Source organism: Taudactylus pleione, unplaced genomic scaffold (assembly GCF_031769625.1).
Source record: "Taudactylus pleione unplaced genomic scaffold, aTauple2 ptg000506l, whole genome shotgun sequence".
Lineage (NCBI taxonomy): Eukaryota > Metazoa > Chordata > Amphibia > Anura > Myobatrachidae > Taudactylus > Taudactylus pleione.
In genome coordinates, this window is record NW_028284908.1 from 1119933 (window position 1) to 1143273 (window position 23341).

At 50.0% G+C, this 23341-nt stretch overlaps 1 protein-coding gene across 1 annotated transcript in view; it reads right to left on the reverse strand.

Moving 5' to 3' along the window:
• Positions 1-6875, reverse strand: part of GIPC2 (GIPC PDZ domain containing family member 2) — a 95734-nt gene extending 88859 nt beyond the window's left edge. The window contains exon 1 of the mRNA XM_088450074.1: positions 6439-6875. Coding sequence (XP_088306200.1) covers positions 6439-6732 — 294 coding nt within the window. The 5' untranslated portion in view covers positions 6733-6875. The remainder of the gene's footprint in view (positions 1-6438) is intronic.
• Between the last annotated feature and the right edge of the window lie 16466 nt (positions 6876-23341).

Here is a 23341-nt window from a genome sequence, read left to right on the forward strand (position 1 = left end):
TTATTATTGTTATATTTTATTTATAAGGTGCCACGAAGTGTCTGCAGAAACATAAAGGAGGATAAACATAAAAACATTGAAAAATAACAGTAAAAGAACATAAGTACAATAGACAACAGCTAACCACAGCGTAAATATATAGCACAACATATTACTGTAATGCCATAGATGGGTAGGACATGTTATAAATGACAAACAGGAAATTAGTATAGATAACCGGAACGTGAGTACAGCTGAGAATATTAAACGTATAACAGAAGAGATCGCATAACATGCAGAAAGTAGCTCAGAATAAGACATGACAGGGGCAAACGGAATACATACGAATTACCGCCGGACACAAGTCCAGCGGTTCAAATCCCGACACGGCTGAAAATCCCAATCGTCCCCAGGTAAGTATGAACTAACCTAACCTAACCCCCTAACCCTCATTAGGGGTGCCTAACCCTAACCTTCCCCCCAATGCCTAACCCTAATCCCCCCTCTAAGTGCCTAAACCTAACCCCCCCTTCCCCGCCGCCTAAACTTAAGTCCCCCAGGGGGGTGCCTAACCCTAACCTCCCTTCCCCTAGTCTAACCCTAACCTCCCCCCGGGGGTGCCTAACCCTCCCTCCCCCTAGTCTAACCCTAACCTCCCAGGGGTATGCATAACCCTAAGTCCCCCCCGGGAGCCCTAAACCTAACATCCCCCTGTCTGCATCGGCGCCAAGCATCACTTCGATCGGGATGCCGGGCGCCAGTCTCCCGGCGTTGGTAAAATGACAGGCGTCTAGAATTAGACGCCTGCCATTTACCCCTCGCCGGGATAAAGCAGTTGGGAAGCCGACTGTCGGGATTACGTCCTCCGGCTTCCCGAATGCATACCGGTCAAACAAGGATGACAGAACGTTTACAGACAAGAGACACAGGGGCCAATTTATCATTCGATATCCCCAAAAACACCCCCAAATATTTAGTGTTCCCCATATGTATTAAGGAGAGACTGCAGCAGGTACCTCCGATACCTGCTGCGATCCATCCATTCCCGCTGGTAGCCCCATCCCCCATGGGTTTTCTATGGGGGATGCGATGCTGCCAAATTTACCAACAAAGTTGCAGGAAGGTAGGTTAATGTGGCGATAGGGTGGAGGGTGGATATAATGGACTGCAGTGGCTGCTATGTGGCCTACAGATGAAAGGAAACACAATGTCAGGTCTCCCGTCCCTGAGGCCCCCACATCTGCCTCCCCATGACCCCGGCTACTCCCTACCAAAGACCCTGCTCTGTGTTTGCTTTGGAGCTCTGCATGTGCTAGCGTTGCTCAGGAGATGCTACACTCTGCTCTGAGAGCCGGGGGACACGTCAAGCGCCAGCAGCATCACCAGACTCTCCCCCAAATTTTTGAAACGGGGCCCGGCCCTGTTGGACGGTGCTTTGACGCACTCTTTTGCGCGGTGTTTCTCTTTACATTTTTCCCACATCTCTGGCAAATCTAATACACAGAGACATCTCCGGAGGGGTGAAAGTACGGATGCAGCTTGGTGAGCTTTAGGTGCGCTGGTGCAGAACCAAACCTATTCGTGGTGCTCATCCTGCGCCGTAAATGATCTCCAATGAGAGCAAATGAGTGAGCAGCTGCTCTGGGTCATCGCACACTTGCAATTGGTTAGTGAGGATCCTCACTAGTAAATCATAGTATATCATAGGATGGAGGGTTCATATCCAGCTTGTCAGCATAAGTCCAAATCTAAATATGTCACAGTCTGTCTGTCATAGAGCTGGGTACATCCTGCGCACATCCTGCGCTGCAATGAGGTGAGAGGCACCGTAACAACTGCAGCAGCGGCGTGTCTACCGATCTACGGCCTGAATTTATCGCTGCGTCGCTCACCTATTAAGCTGGGTGCACACCTTCACGATCACTCTTTCTATGAGATTCTCCAATTCACTTCACTCCCGATCGGAAGTCCGGACCACAGTACCGATACGCGCGTACCCAATACAAAATACTATAAACATTTACATACGAGTTGTGTGCGCACTAAAGATTAAACGCTGTCATTTCTAAACACGATGGCAAAGCGAACGGCTGCACTGGCTATATTGCTCTATGTAGGTGCCTTAGTCCCTGTCTGGGTGATAACTTTTAGTTGGTCAGGATGGCACTCGCCAAGAGCGCCGGTTGAAGGGGGGGGGTGCCGCCCAGCGTAACCCACCGACATCTCTTAACCCCGCAGGCACCCGAAGCCGGTGAAGGCTCTCCACAAAATTTTCCCACCCTTCTCTTTTGGTCCGAACTCCTGGCTCTGGGCTCCGTCATGGAGCTTCTATGATGTCATGGCCCAGACACGCAGCATGAGTGATGTCATAACGCCGTGATGCCGCTGTGAAGTTTTACACATCCAACTGGTACCTGATAAAAATACGAATATAGGGGTCTATTTACTAAGCGGTGTTAGGAGACAGAGTGAAAAGTGATAAGAAAGTGATAAGGTGCCAGCCAATCAGCTCCCAACTGTCATTTTTCAAACACAGCCTGTGAGATGACAGTTGGGAGCTGATTGCTTGGCACCTTATCACTTTCTTATCACTTTTCACTCTGGGGTCTATTTACTAAGCGGTGTTAGGGACAGAGTGAAAAGTGATAAGAAAGTGATAAGGTGCCAGCCAATCAGCTCCCAACTGTCATTTTTCAAACACAGCCTGTGAGATGACAGTTGGGAGCTGATTGCTTGGCACCTTATCACTTTCTTATCACTTTTCACTCTGGGGTCTATTTACTAAGCAGTGTTAGGAGACAGAGTGAAAAGTGATAAGAAAGTGATAAGGTGCCAGCCAATCAGCTCCCAACTATCATTTTTCAAACACAGCCTGTGAGATGACAGTTGGGAGCTGATTGCTTGGCACCTTATCACTTTCTTATTACTTTTCAATCTGTTTCCTAACACTACTTAGTAAATAGACCCCAGAGTGAAGTGATAAGAAAGTGATAAGGTGCCAAGCAATCAGCTCCCAACTGTCATCTCACAGGCTGTGTTTGAAAAATGACAGTTGGGAGCTGATTGGCTGGCACCTTATCACTTTCTTATCACTTTTCACTCTGTCTCCTAACACCGCTTAGTAAATAGACCCCATAGTCTGACTATTTGTTATGCAAAGATCCAGCAGCGTCAGCTGGGCGTTTGTAGGCTCAATACAGTGGTATATACAGAACAACCCAAAGGGTGACCCTACTGATTCCTTTCTAGCCTGGCACAGATATAAATGTCCAAAGATACTGTAACATAGGATTAAGATGTATTCTGTCCCTAAGGAGACAACTGTACATATCTACTCAGCCCTGCAGTTCTCACATTTCTCCCCCCACCCCCAGCGAACTCCTCCCTATAGCTTCCCATGGCTCCAGGCGACTATACCAGGCTGCACCCTATCAGTGGAATTTACTAGTATAGCATTTACAATCAGCAGAGGAAATGGGCCGGGGCTGTTATTAGGTACATCTCATTTACAGCCCAGAGCTTATGCTAAGCGATTCTCTTTCCTGCACTCCCTCCAGAGAGGACTCTAACCAGCTAAGGGGCATATTTACTAAAGTGCGAGTTTTTAGAAGTGATGTTGCCCGTAGCAACCAATGACATTCTACTTAACATTTATCTAGCACCTTCTAGAAGATAATAGCTAGGATCTGATTGGTTGCTATAGCAAACATCTCCACTTCTATTAAACCACACTTTAGTAAATATACCCCTTGATGACCTATCATTTCATCTATAATCATTAATTATTGCCATCATATGTAAGTCAGCACCGCAGATACAATCTACGAAGCAATAAAACAGGAGGCCAGAAATTCCCAGTACAGTACCAAGCTCTATATTATAGTATGCACCATATATTACTATATAGGAAATATATTACTGTATAGGGTAAATATTACTGTAAGTGCCATATATTACTGTATGCGCCATAGCGTACAGATGGATAGCGAAGAGACGTTTACATTTAATGAGTATTTAGGAGCAACTTATGATCCAATGAGTAGCTCTAATTAATAGTTAAGAATAAATACCAGTATAGTACCTAGGAATTAATAGTAGGGCAGGAATTAAATACTGGCCAAAGTACATTGTATCTGTATTATATCCATAGTGAATAAACACATTACACCATCCAATAGAGTGTATATAATGACAGCATAGAACATAGTAATTGGTAATGGGCCGTTGATTCCCAGTACACAGAATGGTAATGGGCCAATATTTCCCAATACACAGACTGGTAATAGGTCAATAATACACAGACTGGTAATGGGCCAATAATACACAGACTGGTAATGGGCCACTGATTCCCAGTACATAGACAGGTAATGGTTGGGGTTACCTGTATGGGGTGAGTTTCAGTAGTTTTGGGGTGACTTTCCTCCTTTGGGATAAGTGGTTTTGGGGTGACTCCCCTCCTGTGGGGTGAGTGAAAGTGTATTTGGGGTAACACATCCTCTAGGGGTGGTGTGAGTGGTTGGAATGGGTGAATGTATTTGGGATGAGTGGATTTTGGGTGACTCCCCTCCTCTGGGGCGCGTGTGGAAGGAATTGGAGTGACTCACCTCCTCTGGGTGAGTGTGAGTGTATTTGGGGTGTTATTGGATTTGGAGTGACTCACTGCTGGGTGAGTGTTAGTGGATTTGGGGGTGTGAGTGGATTTGAGGTGACTGTCCTCCTCTGGGATTTGTAGGTTAAGTGGATTTGAGGTGACTCTTCTGTGGGGTGAGTGTGGGTGGATTTGGGGTGCCTCGCCTCCTCTGGGGTAAGTATGAGTGGAGATGAGGTGAGTGGATTTGGGGTGCCTCCCCTCCTCTGGGGTATGAGTGGATGTGGGGTAAGTGGTTTTGTGGTGCCTCCCCTCCCCTGGGGTAAGTATGAGTGGATGTGGCGTGAGTGGATTTGGGGTGCCTCCTCTGGGGTAAGTGTGAGTGGATGTAGGGTGAGTGGATTTGGGGTGCCTCCCCTGGGGTAAGTGTGAGTGTATATGGGGTAAGTGGATTTGGGGTACCTCCTCTGGGGTAAGTGTGAGTGTATAGGGGGTAAGTGGATTTGGGGTGCCTCCCCTGGGGTAAGTGTGAGTGTATATGGGGTAAGTGGATTTGGGGTACCTCCTCTGGGGTAAGTGTGAGTGTATAGGGGGTAAGTGGATTTGGGGTGCCTCCCCTGGGGTAAGTGTGAGTGTATATGGGGTAAGTGGATTTGGGGTGCCTCCCCTGGGGTAACTGTGAGTGTATATGGGGTAAGTGGATTTGGGGTGCCTCCCCTGGGGTAAGTGTGAGTGTATATGGGGTAAGTGGATTTGGGGTACCTCCTCTGGGGTAAGTGTGAGTGTATAGGGGGTAAGTGGATTTGGGGTACCTACCTCCTCTGGGGTAAGTGTGAGTGTATAGGGGGTAAGTGGATTTGGGGTGCCTCCCCTGGGGTAAGTGTGAGTGTATATGGGGTAAGTGGATTTGGGGTACCTCCTCTGGGGTAAGTGTGAGTGTATAGGGGGTAAGTGGATTTGGGGTGCCTCCCCTGGGGTAAGTGTGAGTGTATATGGGGTAAGTGGATTTGGGGTGCCTCCCCTGGGGTAAGTGTGAGTGTATATGGGGTAAGTGGATTTGGGGTGCCTCCCCTGGGGTAAGTGTGAGTGTATATGGGGTAAGTGGATTTGGGGTGCCTCCCCTGGGGTAAGTGTGAGTGTATATGGGGTAAGTGGATTTGGGGTACCTCCTCTGGGGTAAGTGTGAGTGTATAGGGGGTAAGTGGATTTGGGGTACCTCCTCTGGGGTAAGTGTGAGTGTATAGGGGGTAAGTGGATTTGGGGTGCCTCCCCTGGGGTAAGTGTGAGTGTATAGGGGGTAAGTGGATTTGGGGTACCTCCTCTGGGGTAAGTGTGAGTGTATAGGGGGTAAGTGGATTTGGGGTGCCTCCCCTGGGGTAAGTGTGAGTGTATATGGGGTAAGTGGATTTGGGGTGCCTCCCCTGGGGTAAGTGTGAGTGTATATGGGGTAAGTGGATTTGGGGTGCCTCCCCTGGGGTTAAGTGTGAGTGTATAGGGGGTAAGTGGATTTGGGGTACCTCCTCTGGGGTTAAGTGTGAGTGTATATGGGGTAAGTGGATTTGGGGTGCCTCCCCTGGGGTAAGTGTGAGTGTATAGGGGGTAAGTGGATTTGGGGTACCTCCTCTGGGGTTAAGTGTGAGTGTATAGGGGGTAAGTGGATTTGGGGTACCTCCCCTGGGGTAAGTGTGAGTGTATAGGGGGTAAGTGGATTTGGGGTACCTCCTCTGGGGTTAAGTGTGAGTGTATAGGGGGTAAGTGGATTTGGGGTACCTCCTCTGGGGTTAAGTGTGAGTGTATAGGGGGTAAGTGGATTTGGGGTACCTCCCCTGGGGTAAGTGTGAGTGTATAGGGGGTAAGTGGATTTGGGGTACCTCCTCTGGGGTGATCTGGAAGGCCTCTGCGATCTTGGCGTACAGCTCCCTGACGTTGGTGAAGCCCTCGATCCTGCCGGTGGGGCTGCCATGGGCCAGCTGGGTGTGGAAGACGAGCTTGGGGCGCAGGGTGACCGGGGGAGGGGGCAGCCCGACGGCCGTACCGTTGGCACTGGAAGTCGCCTTGGTGGCCCCGCTGGTGCCCCCGGGTGCCCGGTTCTCCAGCTCCTCACTCTCCACCAGCCGGGAGGAGACCTCTTTCTTCTTCTTCCTCCCCCGCAGCCCTAGAGGCATCTCTGCAGCCTGGGGAGGTGGTCAGCACGGTGATGGCTCGGAGATAGCTGGGAGCCGGCTGCTGCTCCCCGTCCTGTCCCTGGTCTGTGTGTGAGCGAGGTGTCACCGGTCCCTCCTCCCTGTCACTGAGTCACCGGCGCTGCTGCTGCTGCATGTTCCCAGGTGAGAGACTTCCTGCTGTACAGAGGAGACTCCCTCCCCCCTCCCCTGTCCTACCACCCCTCCCTACTGCTCCCTACTACTGGGCTCCTTATATGTCCCCTTCCCCAGTGTCATGAGTCCCTATGCTTTGCTGCTTATTATATGTCCTGCTCTGATGGTCCCTGCAGCCCCCTCCTCACTCACTGCCTGCCTGCCCCATGCAATGTTCTGCAGCCCCCTCCTCATTCACTGCCTGCCCCATGCAATGTTCTACAGCCCCCTCCTCACTCACTGCCTGCCTCATGCAATGTTCTGCAGCCCCCTCCTCTTTCACTGCCTGCCCCATGCAATGTTCTGCAGCCCCCTCTTCACTCACTGCCTGCCTCATGCAATGTTCTGCAGCCCACTCCTCATTCACTGCCTGCCCCATGCAATGTTCTGCACACCCCTCCTCACTCACTACCTGCCCCATGCAAGGTTCTGCAGCCCCCTCCTCACTCACTGCCTGCCCCATGCAATGTTCTGCAGCCCCCTCCTCACTCACTGCCTGCCCCATGCAATGTTCTGCACACCCCTCCTCACTCACTGCCTGCTCCATGCAAGGTTCTGCAGCCCCCTCCTCACTCACTGCCTGCCCCATGCAATGTTCTGCAGCCCCCTCTTCACTGTCTTCTCTCTAGGCAATGTGCTGCAGCCCCACTTCTCACTCACTGCATGCTCTATGCAATGTTCTGCAGCCCCCTCCTCACTCACTGCCTCCTTAGTGCAATGTTCTGTTTTTCTCTCTGAGCCCCCTCCTCAGTGTCTTATCTATGCAATGTTCTGCAGCCCCCTCCTCACCCACTGCCTCCTTATCGCAATGTTCTGTTTTTCTCTCTGAGCCCCCTCCTCAGTGTCTTATCTATGCAATGTTCTGCAGCCCCCTCCTCACCCAGTGCCTCCTTATCGCAATGTTCTGTTTTTCTCTCTGAGCCCCCTCCTCAGTGTCTGCACTGTTCTGTAGCCCCTTCTCACCAGCTTTATGCAATATTCTGCAGCCCCTGCCTCGGTGTTCCTAATCCCTGTACTGTGCTTATCTGTACCCTCTCCTCACTCAGTGTCTTCTCCCTTCTCTGCTGCCAAACCAGTCCTCAGTGTCTGTGCTGCTGGTCTCCCTCTGTTCTGCTCCCCCTTCAAAGCCCCCTCCCCAATGTTGTGCTTCTCACCCCATCCCCTCTCCCAGCATCTTTAACTTTCACTCTTACCCTGAGCTGCCCCCTCTCCAATGTTGTGCTCCTCTCCCCCTCCCCTCTCCCAGCATTTGAGCTGCCCCCAGTCTCCCAGCTGTCATTTCCTGTGTCTTGCTGTATGTGCCACTAGGTCAGCTGCCTCATCTCCCACCTCTGCAGCCTGCTGTGCTCTGTCCTGTAGCCCCCCTACTATATACACCTACCATACAGGTACCTACAGGTACAGGTGAGAAGGGTATGGGGCAGATGGACTCCATACATTAGTGCAACCTTTAGCGTTACAAGGTCAGGTGCCCCTTGGCACAGCAGAGTGATTTATTGAACGTTATCCATGCACCCAATCAGCAATTAGCTTTTATCAGTCTGTAACAAGGTACACAGAGAAAGCACAATGTAATAGGTAAGTAGCCTTTAGGGACCATGTGTCGCAGGTTATTCCAACTGCAACTAAAAGTTTGGGGAGACTCAGGGGTCTATTTACTAAGCCTTGGGTGGAAATAAAGTGAACGGATATAAAGTACCAGCCAATCAGCTCCTAACTGCCATCATACAGGCTGTGTTTGAAAAATGACAGGAGCTGGTTGGCTGGTACCTTATCACCGTTGACTTTATCTCCATCCAAGGCTTAGTAAATAGACCCGTTATACTGTAAGGGGGCAAAATGACGCAAATCTATTCATTGACGTTTCACTAATCAATTCACTAACTGGTATCAGTTTGCGGTTTCTATCTTGTTGCTAAAGGCTATATTTATCAAGCGGCAAACAGCTGACGAAATCAGGCATTCCTCCAGCCTTAAGGCCCCCATACACCTACGCGATTTCTAGACGATCACACGATTTTCGACTCGACGTGCGTTCAGTCTTGTTGAAATCGTGCATATTTTCATCCGATACGCGCTCCCGTGGGTCCTACAATCGTATCTTACGATCATATGTGCAGCACATATGTTCCATCGTATCGTGTTCAGAACGTGGCAGTTTTTTTTAAAATGTGATCCATCGTGTGGTAATTCAAGTCATTTCAGTGACTGTTTGAGGCACAGGATCGATCTTACGAGACATCCTGTGCTAAGAGAAAAAAGAAATGGTGACGACGGGACGGCAGGGCAATCTGATGTGAATTGGAGTGGATGCTGATCGAGTAGGTGTATGGGCCCTATATTACCCTACATTGTGAGCTGTTCTATGATCCTAATAGACCAGGGATATTCAACCTGCGGCCCTCCAACTGTAGTGGAATAACACATACCAGCATGCCCGAATATCAAAAACTGTGGCAGGGCATACTGGGATGTGTAGTTCCTCAGCAGCTGAAGGGCCTGTTGATTAATAAAATACCCCTATATATACAACTTCACAGCTGGGTAAAGCCATCCTGAGATGCTGTTATGCAGCAGTGGGGGCCAGTGTAATACCCAGGACCGCTTTGCCGGTGCCTGCCAGGTTAAATAAGTGGGTGCATGTGCGGCTATCTATGCATTAACCATTCACTGGCAGTGCCAGGCTGCAGTGCCATGGGAACAGACCACTGCTAAGGTGGGAGATAGTGCCAAGGATCCCCAGGCAGGTAAGTATTGATAAATTGGTTATAGAGGATCATGCAGCCCTACCTACCTCATGTCATTCGATGATTTCGCAGTCCTGCTAAACATTACAGATGTGTGTAAGGTAAGGTGGGCGTCCTTATGTAGTGTTGCGGCAGCATAGCGATCGCAATGGATTAGCATGCTATCGCAGTGGAACTGCCTGCGTAATCGCTATTGCATTCGCCGTTGCGATCCTTGCTGAATCAGGCCCTCAGTTGGGGCGACAGAACACAGCTCCCGATAAAGCCCTGTCCTGGCGAATCGCTAGAAGCAGAACGGTTGCTGTCGCTATCACTTTGCTTCCGGGTTCGGAGCCGGCGCACATACTGCACATGTGCAGCCATCGGGATGCGTTCGCGTCAGCTGGGGCCGATGGTGAGGAATCCAGAGGATGCCTCTCCATTAAAATCCGTGATAACGTAGCCCATAGGCTGACGATGGCACTAGCTGCAAGGACCAAGCTTAGTAATTCGACAGTTTAGCAGCCCCCCATAAAAACCTATGTTCGGAAATGGAGGAACCGTGGCAGATTACGGAGATGGCTGCTGCAGCCCCTCACTCACATTCATGAAAGATTTCGATTTTACATGTTCCCTAACATCACCGATGTTTCCACCCAAAGGGGGGTCATTCAGACCCGCTCGCGAGCGGCAGTACACTCGCAAGCTGGTCGATGTTCCCCACTGCGCATGCGCACGACGGAGCTCCGTCGTGCGCATGCGCGAGACCCGGGGAGCGACGGGCTTTCCATCGCTCCGGGTCTCGCACCAAAGGGGGCGTGCTGTCGATATTGATTGACAACACGCCCCCTTTGGTGGGCGTGCCTGCCAGACGGAGGCGTTCCCATGGGAACGCCTACCGTCTGAAGACGGCCCCACTGACATCACTAGTGATGTCAGTGGGAGTGATTTTGGCTCTGATAGAGCCAAAATCACTCCAGGGCTTGTAGCAGGGAGACCCTACCGCAGGGTCTCCGTCGCAAGTCCGATGGTTGCGATGGTCAAGACCATCGCGATCATCTTTTTGGCCGCTCGCATATGCTGTGGGTGGTGACCCACAGCTATAGGAGCGGCCAGGAGGCCGCTCCATTTTCATGGAGGAGGGCCCTGATTCAGAGCAAGCGCTCTGGTCAGAGCGTTCAGCTCTGAATCAGGCCCAAAGTCCGCTGCACCTCCGCCATCCAGTCTGCTGCGCTAATGTCTGTGCTGTTCCTACAGCTCTCCCCATCTCTCATGTACAGCTGCTTGTCTCCTGCTCTGTAATCTTGTTATTACTCCCCCCCCTTTCTCCCAAACTCCTGCCGAAAACTCTCATGTCTTCCAAATACTTTTTGTTTCTTTTTATCTTATTCCTGCTGCTGTCTCCACTATCGCAGTCGCTTCTCCGCTGTTTGCCGCAGTATCCCCCCCCACACACTCACACACGCACACACACATGCACCACACACACACACACACACACACACACACCCCTCTGCCCAGACCATGGAGACATTACTTTATATGGACACGGCACAACTTGGCTTGAGACATTTTTTTAAACAAACGTTATTGCAGTCAGCAACGAGCGGGTAAACGCAACGTACATCTGATGGTGAATTCAGCCATGTGGCGTTATATGACTTCGGGTGGGTACACACAGGGCCAGTCCTGCAGCTTGACATTTCACGTCGTGGGCTCGGCGCCCATTACTTCTGGCATCACTGGGGCCTATTATTATAGGACTATTGTCCTGGGGGTTTTGAACAGTTGTGCTGGAAATGTCCCTGTTGTACAACTTCAACCAATAGCGCAAAACACTTTGCTCATGGTTTCATAATTAGTACAAATGCTGTCTGTAAGCTGATGTGCAGCGGAACGTGCACCCGTTTGCAGAGCGTGCGTTGCGTGTTTGCTCTGCAGGAAGTACATTGTGGGCGTATGCATGTTAATCGCATCGCCACTTGTGACTGAGGAGACGTAACTGGTCTGTAATGGTGCCATCTTACATAGCGGCCAATTTATCAAATAATATTTGCGGTATATGCCCAGAAACACCCGTTTTTTGGGGTACCCACAAATATTAAGGATGTACCTCCGATATCTGCCGCGGTCCCTCCATTTTCGACAGCAGAAGTAGCACCCAGGACTATGGGGGGCTGCTGGGCTGTCAGATTTACCAAGCTCTGGATTGCTTTGCATTGTGAAACTTGGCCCCGGCATCTTCAGATGGTGTTAGCCGCTGTAGTCTATCACCACTATCGACCAAATTAGCGGGAGATGGCCGCCTGACATGCACGGTCAGCAGGCTGCACATGCGCACTAGTACGCCAGGGTCCCGATCGCATTAGAGACCAATTCCCTTCTTATCACAGGAACAGGCTCTTTTCGGAGCCCATGTCCCTGCTTGTGATTAATATTGTGAATAGCGTTATAGCGGTGATGAGAAACTATCATTATCGGTTATGAAACTGTGAGCGCCGGGGTAGGGGGATCAATATGAACGCTCCCCACGCAGTCAGAGGAGGCTGCGTCTGATTCCCAGCGCCAGCAGCCTCCCACTGCCGCCCAGCAATGCTGCTGACAGGTAAGTCTCTTAAGAGGGAGGGGCACGGCAGCGGACACGGGCCCGGGAATTAGGGGGTCATTCAGACCCGGTCGTTAGTGCCGATTTGCTCGGACCGGGTCGATGGCCCCCCACAGCATTCGCACGACGGCGCCGGCGTGCGCATGCGTGAGACCCGCTACGACCGACAGCGCCGGTCATAGCGGGTCTCTTTCCAAAGGGGGCGAGCTGTCGATGTTGATTGACAGCTCGCCCCGTTTGGAAGGCGGCCCGGGGGGGTGGCAGCCCAAACGGAGGCGTTCCCATGGGAACGCCTACTGTTTGGGGGAGGCCCCACTGACATCACTAGTGATGTCAGTGGAGAGCTTCCAGCTCAGACAGAGCCATAAGCTCTCTGGGGCTTACGACAAGGGAGACCCTACCCTAGGGTCTCGTCATAAGCCCCGGAGAGCTTCTGGACCCGGTCGTTAGCGCCTACCATCGCGACCATCACCGAAGCGGTCGTTACAGCTGTGGGTGTTAACCCACAGCCTAACGACCGCAACAGAGGCGGGCGGTCAGGATGCAAGTGGCCGCCCAGTTTCTAAGCGACCGCATGCAGCCTCCGACCGCCTCTGAATGAGGCCCTTAGTTCCTGTTCCCTCTTTTATCTCCATCCAAGGCTTAGTTAATAGACCCCTTAGACCCTTGATATTTGGCTGCATTTGTTGTTATTGTCATTTACTGGTCCCCTCTTCTATTACCAGTAACTAAATCTTTTCATATATATGCATGGGGTAGATAACAATACCTTCAACTCACTTTGCAAAAAGTTCCTGTGATATTTAAATGAGATCACAGGACGATAATTAGAAATACTCTCGGGCAGAGGAAGAAATGGTCTGTGGGAGATAAATACAATAAGAACTATTTACGTTAAAAGTTTAAATTATTGTAAATGAAACACCAACGCTGAAATTGCCGGTATAATACTCAAAGAAACCTGATATTGCTGAACTTTAATGAATTACCGAAAAGCAGGGATCACATTTATTTGTTTGTTTGTAGATGGCGCAAAACAATTCCACCAATCATGAATAAGATCACAAAAATGTCATACGAGGGTGACAAAGGGAAGGAAAAAAAGAAAGTGAGACTTAGGGCAGGTCATAAGAGCTTACATTCTACAGGTGTTATTTATTTTTAAGTTTACTCTGATTTAATATTTTTGCAGTGAAGTATTTACATACAAGGCGCGATCTAGTACATCCCACCCCTGATCGGGTACATACCACGGTTGATTACCGCGGTATGTACTTAGAAATGCAATTTAAATAGCAAAGGGCAGCTCTCCCGATAAGAGCTGTCCTTTCCGATACCCTCGGGTTGAAGGACTTCTAGGTTTAACATCCAGAAGTCCCTCTGGCATTTTTATGCGCATGCAAAGAAGGACGCGCTCCACGAGGAGATGGGGGGGATCCAATTGGATTCCTTTCAGGGGGCATACGGATAAGAAGCCCGTAGGCTTCTATTGGGTAACACCACCTGAAGATGGCATTACCCATCGGGATGAAGCCCCAGAATGCATCGCTTTCTGGTGCTTAGTACATATGGGAAATGCAGTAAAATCCCTGAAAACTGCTATTTCAAGGGTTTACCGCATTTTTCAGTTTAGTACATCCGAAGTATCGCGCAGCTGTTCCAAAAATATCTGTTATTTGCGTCTTGTTTCGTGTTTTTAAATATCAGCGGGATCAGGGACCTATTGGTAAACACTTGTCAGAGGTGCATGCAGGTGGCAGGCTGGGTAGCTGCTGTGTTCGCGCTGTATGGGCAGCTGCCGTGTACGCACTGTATGGGCAGCTGCCGCGTTCACACTGTATGGGCAGCTGTCGCATTCGCACTGTATGGGCAGCTGCCGTGTTGGCACTGTATGGGCAGCTGCCGTGTTCGCACTGTATGGGCAGCTGCCGTGTTCGCACTGTATGGGCAGCTGCCGTGTTGGCACTGTATGGGCAGCTGCCGTGTTCGCACTGTATGGGCAGCTGCCGTGTTCGCACTGTATGGGCAGCTGCCGTGTTCGCACTGTATGGGCAGCTGCTGTGTTCGCACTGTTGCTGTGTTCGCACTGTATGGGCAGCTGCTGTGTTCGCACTATATGGGCAGCTGCTGTGTCGCACTGTATGGGCAACTGCTGTGTTCGCACTATATGGGCAGCTGCCGTGTTCGCACTGTATGGGCAGCTGCTGTGTTCGCACTGTTGCTGTGTTCGCACTGTATGGGCAGCTGCTGTGTTCGCACTGTTGCTGTGTTCGCACTGTACGGGCAGCTGCTGTGTTCGCACTATATGGGCAGCTGCTGTGTCGCAGTGTATGGGCAACTGCTGTGTTCGCACTATATGGGCAGCTGCTGTGATCGCACTGTATGGGCAGCTGCTGTGTTCGTGGGCAGCTGCTATGTTCGCACTGTATGGGCAGCTGCTGTGCGCACTGTATGGGCAGCTGCTGTGTTCACACTGTATGGGCAGGTGCTGTGTTCGCACTGTGTGGGCAGCTGCTGTGTTCGCACTGTATGAGCAGCTGCTGTGTTCGCACTGTATGGGCAGCTGCTGTGTTCGCACTGTTGCTGTGTTCGCACTGTATGATTAGCTGCTGTGTTCGCACTGTATGGGCAGCTGCTGTGTTCGCACTATATGGGCAGCTGCTGTGTCGCACTGTATGGGCAGCTGCTGTGTTCACACTGTATGGGCAGCTGCTGTGTTTGCACTGCATGGGCAGCTGCTGTGTTCGCACTGTATGAGCAGCTGCTGTGTTCGCACTGTATGGGCAGCTGCTGTGTTCGCACTGTTGCTGTGTTCGCACTGTATGATTAGCTGCTGTGTTCGCACTGTATGGGCAGCTGCTGTGTTCGCACTATATGGGCAGCTGCTGTGTCGCACTGTATGGGCAGCTGCTGTGTTCACACTGTATGGGCAGCTGCTGTGTTTGCACTGCATGGGCAGCTGCTGTGTTCGCACTGTAAGGGCAGCTGCTGTGTTCGCACTGTATGGGCAGCTGCTGTGTTCACACTGTTTTTGTGTTCACACTGTATGGTTAGCTGCTGTGTTCGCACTGTGTGGGCAGCTGCTGTGTTCGCACTGTATGAGCAGCTGCTGTGTTCGCACTGTATGGGTAGCTGCTGTGTTCGCACTGTTGCTGTGTTCGCACTGTATGATTAGCTGCTGTGTTCGCACTGTATGATTAGCTGCTGTGTTCGCACTGTATGGGCAGCTGCTGTGTTCGCACTATATGGGCAGCTGCTGTGTTGCACTGTATGGGCAGCTGCTGTGTTCACACTGTATGAGCAGCTGCTGTGTTTGCACTGCATGGGCAGCTGCTGTGTTCGCACTGTATGGGCAGCTGCTGTGTTCGCACTGTATGGGCAGCTGCTGTGTTCACACTGTTTTTGTGTTCGCACTGTATGGTTAGCTGCTGTGTTCGCACTGTATGGGCAGCTGCTGTGTGCGCACTGTATGGGCAGCTGCTGTGTTCGCACTGTATGGGCAGCTGCCGTGTTGGCATTGTATGGGCAGCTGCCGTGTTCGCACTGTATGGGCACCTGCTGTGTTCGCACTGTATGGGCAGCTGCTGTGTTTGCACACTGTATGGGCAGCTGCTGTGTTCGCACTGTATGGGCACCTGCTGTGTTCGCACTGTATGGGCAGCTGCTGTGTTCGCACTGTATGGGCACCTGTTGTGTTCGCGCTGTATGGTACTGGATTGTACCGATGTTTTCGTAGTCTTGCTAACCATTACGGATGTGCGTGTAAGGAAAACAGGGCGTCCTTATGTAGTGCTGTGGCGGTATTGTGATCGCTATGGAGTAGCATACTATCGCACTGAACTGCGATCTGCAGTGAATCAGGCACATAGATAGTAAGCTCCACCAGTGGTGGGGGGGGGACTGATGTAAATGGCTGAATATTCTCTGTGTAATATGTGTGCGTTATATAAATTGCTGTTAATAAATTAGGTTCCAAGTGATATTTCTATATGGCAGAGCATCAATTTCACCTAACTACATTCCTGCTGCTCGTCCAGTCCAGACCCCATGAAGATTTACTCAGGTCCAAAGACCACTCCGCAGAGAATAGGAGCGGGCACAAGACTTCCAGCTTTAACGCCATCATGATAGCAGGACCACTCCGCATTCCACGCCAAGATCTCTGCCATATACAAACGAAGTTGAGGAAAGTCACCGTAGACCTGGTTACCCTGCAGTCTGGCTGGAGATAAAGAATGACAAGCTTGCCCTTGTGCCAAAGGTTTCCGAGAGCCAAAGTCAAGACCCTTTATAATCACTCATTTCTAAATAACCTTCGCCTGGGAGATGTGACGGGGCGGTGGCCAGTAACGCAGAGCTTGTGCACCATTGGAATTAAATGTAATTGTCGCTTATATGTGAACAACATATTTCTTTAATTGGGGAATCCGATGATGAGTTTACCTACCTGACAGCTTGCCCCATTATCAGGTTTCCATGTAAATGTTAAGAAACCTGAGGCCTTAGCGATCCGTACTCCAGACAATACCCATCTGCCTTTATGTGATTTGCAAAGACCGCAGTCACCGGACTCTTTATGATACGGCTGATGTAAAAAGTTGGTCCCACAGCCTCTGCAACACACGGGAAGGGAACATTCTGCATATTCCCTATTTTTGAGGTTAGCGTCAGCTAGTGACATTGCCAGTGACTTCGCTGGCTGGTAGGCGGCTGAGATAACACTGAAGGTTTCTTTGTAAATAGCAAAATAATGTATGTGTGATGCTGGTGGCTGGAAAATTTGTGGCCCCATTCATTGCATGGGTAACCCTAGCAATCCCAGCACCAACCAGAGCATGGGCATCTGTTTTGTAGAACACTCCATGCTAATGTAAAGACCAGGGGCGTGATTCAGTAAGAATCACAACTCAGATTACGCACGCAATCGGCCGATTGTTGTGTTATGTGTATGCTTCGCAGTGCCCGTACGCGAACACTCCACTGCGATCAGGACTGCGATCGCAGTAACTACGCAGAGTGATTGACAGAAAGTGCCGTTTGGAGATGGTGACGGCGGGTGGTAGGCGAAACACTGGCGTGCCAATTAGTTTGAACACCGTTGCAGGGGCATGCATAAATTAGCCACGCGTAGTTTGAGCTCTCACTGCATGCGAGATGAAGTTAGCAATTTCCGAGGAAGATCAGACCTTGTGCAAGTGTGCGTCAGGCTGCGATGGTACTCCATGTTACCGATGGTTTTGCAGTCTTGTATTACGGGTGTGTGTAAGGTAAAGTGTACTGAATCAGGCCCTAAACAATATTAACTAAAAAAAAGAAAAAAAATGAAAAGATGAACTTTAAAAAAAAAAAATGTGTTTGAATATTACAGCGGCGGACAGGTAATGTCTCAAAGGGAAGAACAGTAAGTCCTATATAAGTAATGTGTGTGTGACAATAGCTGGGAAACATGACTGCAGGCACCAGGCCCTCATAAAACATGAAGAAGCTGATAGGCATCTCTCAGTAATATGAGTCCTGCTGGCTTCCTCCGCAGTCCCATCCTGCCTTCAGTCATATGGCAGCTGCTGTGTGCGCTGTCCTCTCGCTCACACTGGCCTCGCCGCCGCAGTTACCTGTTACACACTATGGGGCAGATGTACTAAGCCGTGGAGGGAGTGATAAAGTGCAGAGAGATAAGATACCAGCCAATCAGCTTCGAACTGCCATTTTTCAAACATGGCCTGATTCAGAGCCGGACGCTCTGCAAGAGCGCTCGCTCGGAATCAGGGCGTTTTTTTTTGTGTGTGAGGCCTCCTGGCCGCTCGCATAGCTGTGGGTGGTCACCCACAGCTATTGCGAGCGGCCAGGTGATGGTCTCGACAATCGGGGCTTGCGACGAGACCCTTGTGGTAGGGTCTCGTGGCCGCAAGCCCCAGTGAGCTTTCGGCTCTATTTGAGCCGGGAAGCTCACCCACTGACATCACTCGTGATGTCAGTGGGCCGCCCCCAAATGGCAGGCGTTCCTTGCGAGCGGGTCTGAATCAGGCCCACAGTCTGTAACATGGCTGTTAGGAGCTGATTGACTGGTAGTTTATCTCTCTCCACGGCTTAAGGTGCCCATACATCTGCGATGGATCGTCGCGATGCAGGGATGCGATCGGAAATTTTCCAATCGGCCATCGGAAACTTCTGATCGCCAACCATCGATGTTCTGCGATCCGTCGGCGGATCGCAGACATTTGTCATGTTAAATGTCAGCGATTTGACAATTGCGATCATTTTTTGATCGCGATCGTCAAATCGGCAAAATCCAACATGCGATGCCGGGTTGCAGAATCGCTGGATCGCAGCAATCCATCGCTGATGGATGGGCCCCATTAGTGCATCTCCCCCATGAACCAGTACATTATACCCTCAGTTTCCACTTAGGCGCACCTGCTCGCACCGGCCTGATTCAGAGCCGCTCGTAAGCGGCCGCTCGTTCGTTCCTACCGATGTTCGCACAACTGCGCATGCGTACGGATTTTAATACGCATGCGCGAACCAGTCAGCTGAAAATCGTGTGCTCGCTAAATAGCGAATGCCTGCTATTTTCAGTGACAGAATGAGGCGTTTGTGGGTGGTAACAGGGGAAGGTGCTTGAAAACGGGGAGTGGAGATCCGAACGCAGGCGTGCTTAAAGGTCAAAACGGGCGTTTTAAGGGTGTGCATAATTAACAAAGCAGCGTCATTGACCACGTCACCTGGTTGTTTTATAGTCAGAGCTGCTCGCATGATTGTGGTAGGAAAAACCAACCACAAGAATAGCGAGCAGTTCAGACGCCTTTCGATGTACTCGATTAATCTAATAAATAGCCGACATGACGTATGATGCGAGCGGCCAGAGGGCGTTTTTTTCAAAATTACGTTCGCATGTTTTGTTCGCTCGTTCAGACATAGAGGCGTGAACAGACCGCAAAGAGCGAACGGTTCAGTTAAATAGCCAGCCCCTTTTTCTGAACGAGCGAGCGCAAATAGCGTCCGGCTCTGAATCAGGCCCAGAGAGTGCACATGGGCCCCCTCCTCTGTAGAAACGCCCCCGTTCCAGACTGTTGTACAGTGAGCAGCAGTTCTGTGGGCGAAAACGCCTTGTTATTGAGAGAGATCAGAGAAGAATGGCCGGACTGGTTCACGCTGACAGGAGGAAGGTATCAGCAACGCAAATGATCAATATTTATTTATGTATAAAGTGGAACCATTTTACCCAGCACTGTACAGAGATTATTTTGTCACTCACGCCATTAGAAGGGTAAATCCTTGGACCCAGCCCTCCAGGTTGAGCAGATAGTTCTTACCCCTTTAAGCTATGGTTTCCCTTATTAGATTGGTTGTATTAATTGTCAATTAACAGAAGCATTATTCTGGTAGCATTAGCACTGATTCACACAGGGTGGATGAGACAGTTGGAACCGGGCAGTTTATTGTATTTTATTGTTTAGTTGATCTATTCATAGAAAACTGGGGATTACAATTCCCAGCATGCCTTCTGGCTGGCCGTATTTCAAGCATTGCACCAATGCCAGTTTTTGTTACCAAAATAACCCCTTTCCTGGATGGCATTGTTTATTATGGGAACATAGAGGGTGATTAGCGCCAGATGACAAAATGTACTGTAAGTATCGAGTATTGCAGACAGGAAGGAAAGGCGCTTTCAACCTCGCTGCTATTACCAATCTAGCGCGGAGGGCATTGGGGCCCACTTGGGTCATTGGTTATAGGAATGTTGGTGCCGCTTTTAATATTCTGCTCCAACCTGCCAAGAAGCACTGCCTTACAAAAGCCGCTGATTCGTAAGTATAGCCCTCAGCGTATAACAGAGAAAGTGCAAGGCGAATGCTGCATTGCGTACCGTGTAACCAAAGTGTTGTTCTAATGTCCGCCGGTGGTTACTTTAGTACAATGGCGCTCTGTGTGATATATAACCAATCCGATATCGATGAGCAAAATGGTGCAATCACAAGTCACCACCATGAACTAGTAACTCTGGTGAATTGAATTTGTACATTTCGGGCTGGATTCAGACATGGCAGTGCCAATGTGTGTGCGATTGAGCAATTTTTTGTAACTGGCACGTGAAAACCCTGGGAGTGTCTTGGTGGAAGCCTGAAGTGAATGCAAAAAAAGCCGTCTATTGGCTTGTTATGGAGTGTTTGGGACCACACCCAGAGTTGAACCATCCACGTGCATTGAAAAGAGGGATTGCACTGTGAGGCACACACTAGTACACAAGGGGAGCCTGAAATTAGCATTTCCATGTAACTCCGTACAAAAAAAAACGCAACCGCAGCAGCAATGGCACACGCACCCCTGAATCAGACCTGTTGCTTCATTTGTGTTACCCCCAGTGGCGTAACTAGGGTATTTGGAGCCTCCGGCGCGCGCGGGGAAAAAATGGGTGCGGTCACTTAAAAATGGGGCGTGTCAACATGACACACCCCTTTATTTTCACGCTGAACATTCCTATCCATATGCACCTTAACCCCAGGAGTACCCCTTATACAGTACCCCCAGTATGGAGTTGTGGTCCCTCTTATGCAGGCCCATAGTAGTGCCCCTTATACAGTATCCCCAGTAGTGGTCCCCCTTATACAGCCCCCAATTAGTTCCCCTTACTCAGTACCCCCAGTAGTGGCCCCCCAAATGCAGTGCCCCACGTAGTGTTTCCCCTTATGCAGTGCCCCCAGTAGCAGTCCCCACAATGTAGTGCGCCCAGTAGCGGTATCCCCTTATGCAGTGCCCTTTATATGGTGCCCCCAGTAGTAGTCCCCCCCCTATGCAGTGCCCTTTATATAGTGCCCCCAGCAGTAGTCCCCCCCATGCAGTTTTCCCAGTAGTGGTCCCCTTATGCAGGCACCCTGTAGTGATCCCCCCTATCCAGTGCCCCCTGTAGTGGCCCTTCCTATTATTGCCCCCAGTAGTGGTCCCCCGAGTGCAGTGCCTCTTGTAGTAGGCCCCTTTTATAATGCCCCCAGTGGCAGTAGTAGTAGTCCCCAGTAGAGTAGGTCCTCCCAGTGGCGCCCCCAGTAGTAGCCACCCCTCCCCCAGTATAGGTCCCCCAAGTAGTAGCCACCCCTCCCCCAGTAGAGGTCCCCCCAGTAGTAGCCACCCCTCCCCCAGTAGAGGTCCCCCCAGTAGTAGCCACCCCTCCCCCAGTAGAGGTCCCCCCAGTAGTAGCCACCCCTCCCCCAGTAGAGGTCCCCCCAGTAGTAGCCACCCCCCTCCCCCGTTGTGCAGATAGGTAAAAAAAAACAATATATATATAAATATATATATATATATTGTGACACAGTCAGGTTAGGGGGTCCCTCTCCTGGGTAGAGGACTCCTTCCTTGCACACACAGCAGCTGGGAAACAGTACGCCAGACTGGATTCAAGTACAAGCTGGTCGGCGCCAGTCTTTATTGTGCAAAACAGAAATAACATAAATAAATCATAAACGTAAATCCTAGCCCTGGCTGGGCTTCTAACTTCACAGGTAGTTCCCTCACTACAAGAACCTGGCAGGGCCTAATGTCCTCACCAGCAACAAGGCACAGCACAGTACTCACAAATAGGTTTTCCAAGTGTCTCTGAGCAAACTCCCTGCCTGCTCTCCCAGGTGAGACAATCAGCCCTCAACACACTAGGCTTATCTTGGCCACTCTCAGGTGGAAACCTTAACAAGCCTGTTACCAGGCTGCAAGATCCAAAACCTGGAGTGGCCGTGGGTGGAGCCCTCCCTCTCCTCTCACCCACAACCCCCAGGTCCCAAACCGGCTTTTCAAAAAGCCGAAACTCAAGCCTGCTACACTGCAGACTTTCTCCTGGGGGTTTAAAACACAAAAGACAGGAATCTGGGACAAATGTACCTGCCACAGACCACTTTACCAGTGATCCTATCACAATATATATATATATATATATATATATATATATATATATATGGGAGGTCCGGCACTCCATTCAAAGATAGTTATACTTCACAAGGTGCCATCACATAAAAATCAAATACACAGTCCAAGGTGCGGCACTCTTGTTATAAATAATTCATACACATCAGGTCATCAGGATGTAACGTTTCGGTTTATCACCGTCTTCAGAACATGAAAAACAAATACAGACATCTTACCTTTATAAACATCACCCAAGTGAACGCCGTGCAGCCAAAAACGGGACCCAGCACCCGATCAGCAGACGCCGGCTAGTGACGTCATTGCGCATAGCGTGTGACGCATGTGAAACCCATCACCAGGCATATAGTTGCTATGGAGACAAAGTCAACAGTGTAATCACGATGGTATAGTTCTCAATTTAAATCACTAAAAAGCGCTATTCCACAGTCATGGACAAACATAACTGCATATCATTACACATCATCTTGATAGTAAGTGCTGAACACTCTACAAAAAACATGAAAGGGGGAGATATTCATTAAGTCCCCGTGGACTAACAACATCCAACCTATGGATCCATCGGGATTCGCATCTTAGTAAAGCCAGATTCCGATCACCACCTCTATTAGAAAGAGGGATGTGATCGATCATACGATACTTAAGACTGGCTAAATTATGTCCTGCATTGGCATAGTGTCGGGCAACCGGTTGTTCACTCATGCCATTAGCAATAGCAGCCCGAATGGCCGAACGATGCACCCCCATCCGTTCCTTGAATTTCCTCTGTGTCTTACCAATGTATGACAGTCCGCAGGGACATATAATTTGGTAAACCACAAAGGAGCTATTGCATGTCAGATGGTGTCTAATACGGAATTCCTTGCCAGAATGGGGATGAGAGAAGGTGTCACCAATGATCAAATGACGGCAAGTAACACATGAACATCTAAAACAACCCCAACGCTTAATGGACAGGAAATGTTTGGGTACAGACATCCCCATACCAGTGACATCAGCTTTAAGTAGGGAATCCCTCAAATTTTTGCCCCTGGTATAACACGGCATGATAGATGTTTCTGTTAAACCCAATAACTCATCCGTTTGAATGATGGGCCATAATTTTTTAGAAATGTTATTAATTTGGTTTGATAAGGGGTTAAAATTATTAACCCACGGGAATTTCTTATTATCCTGA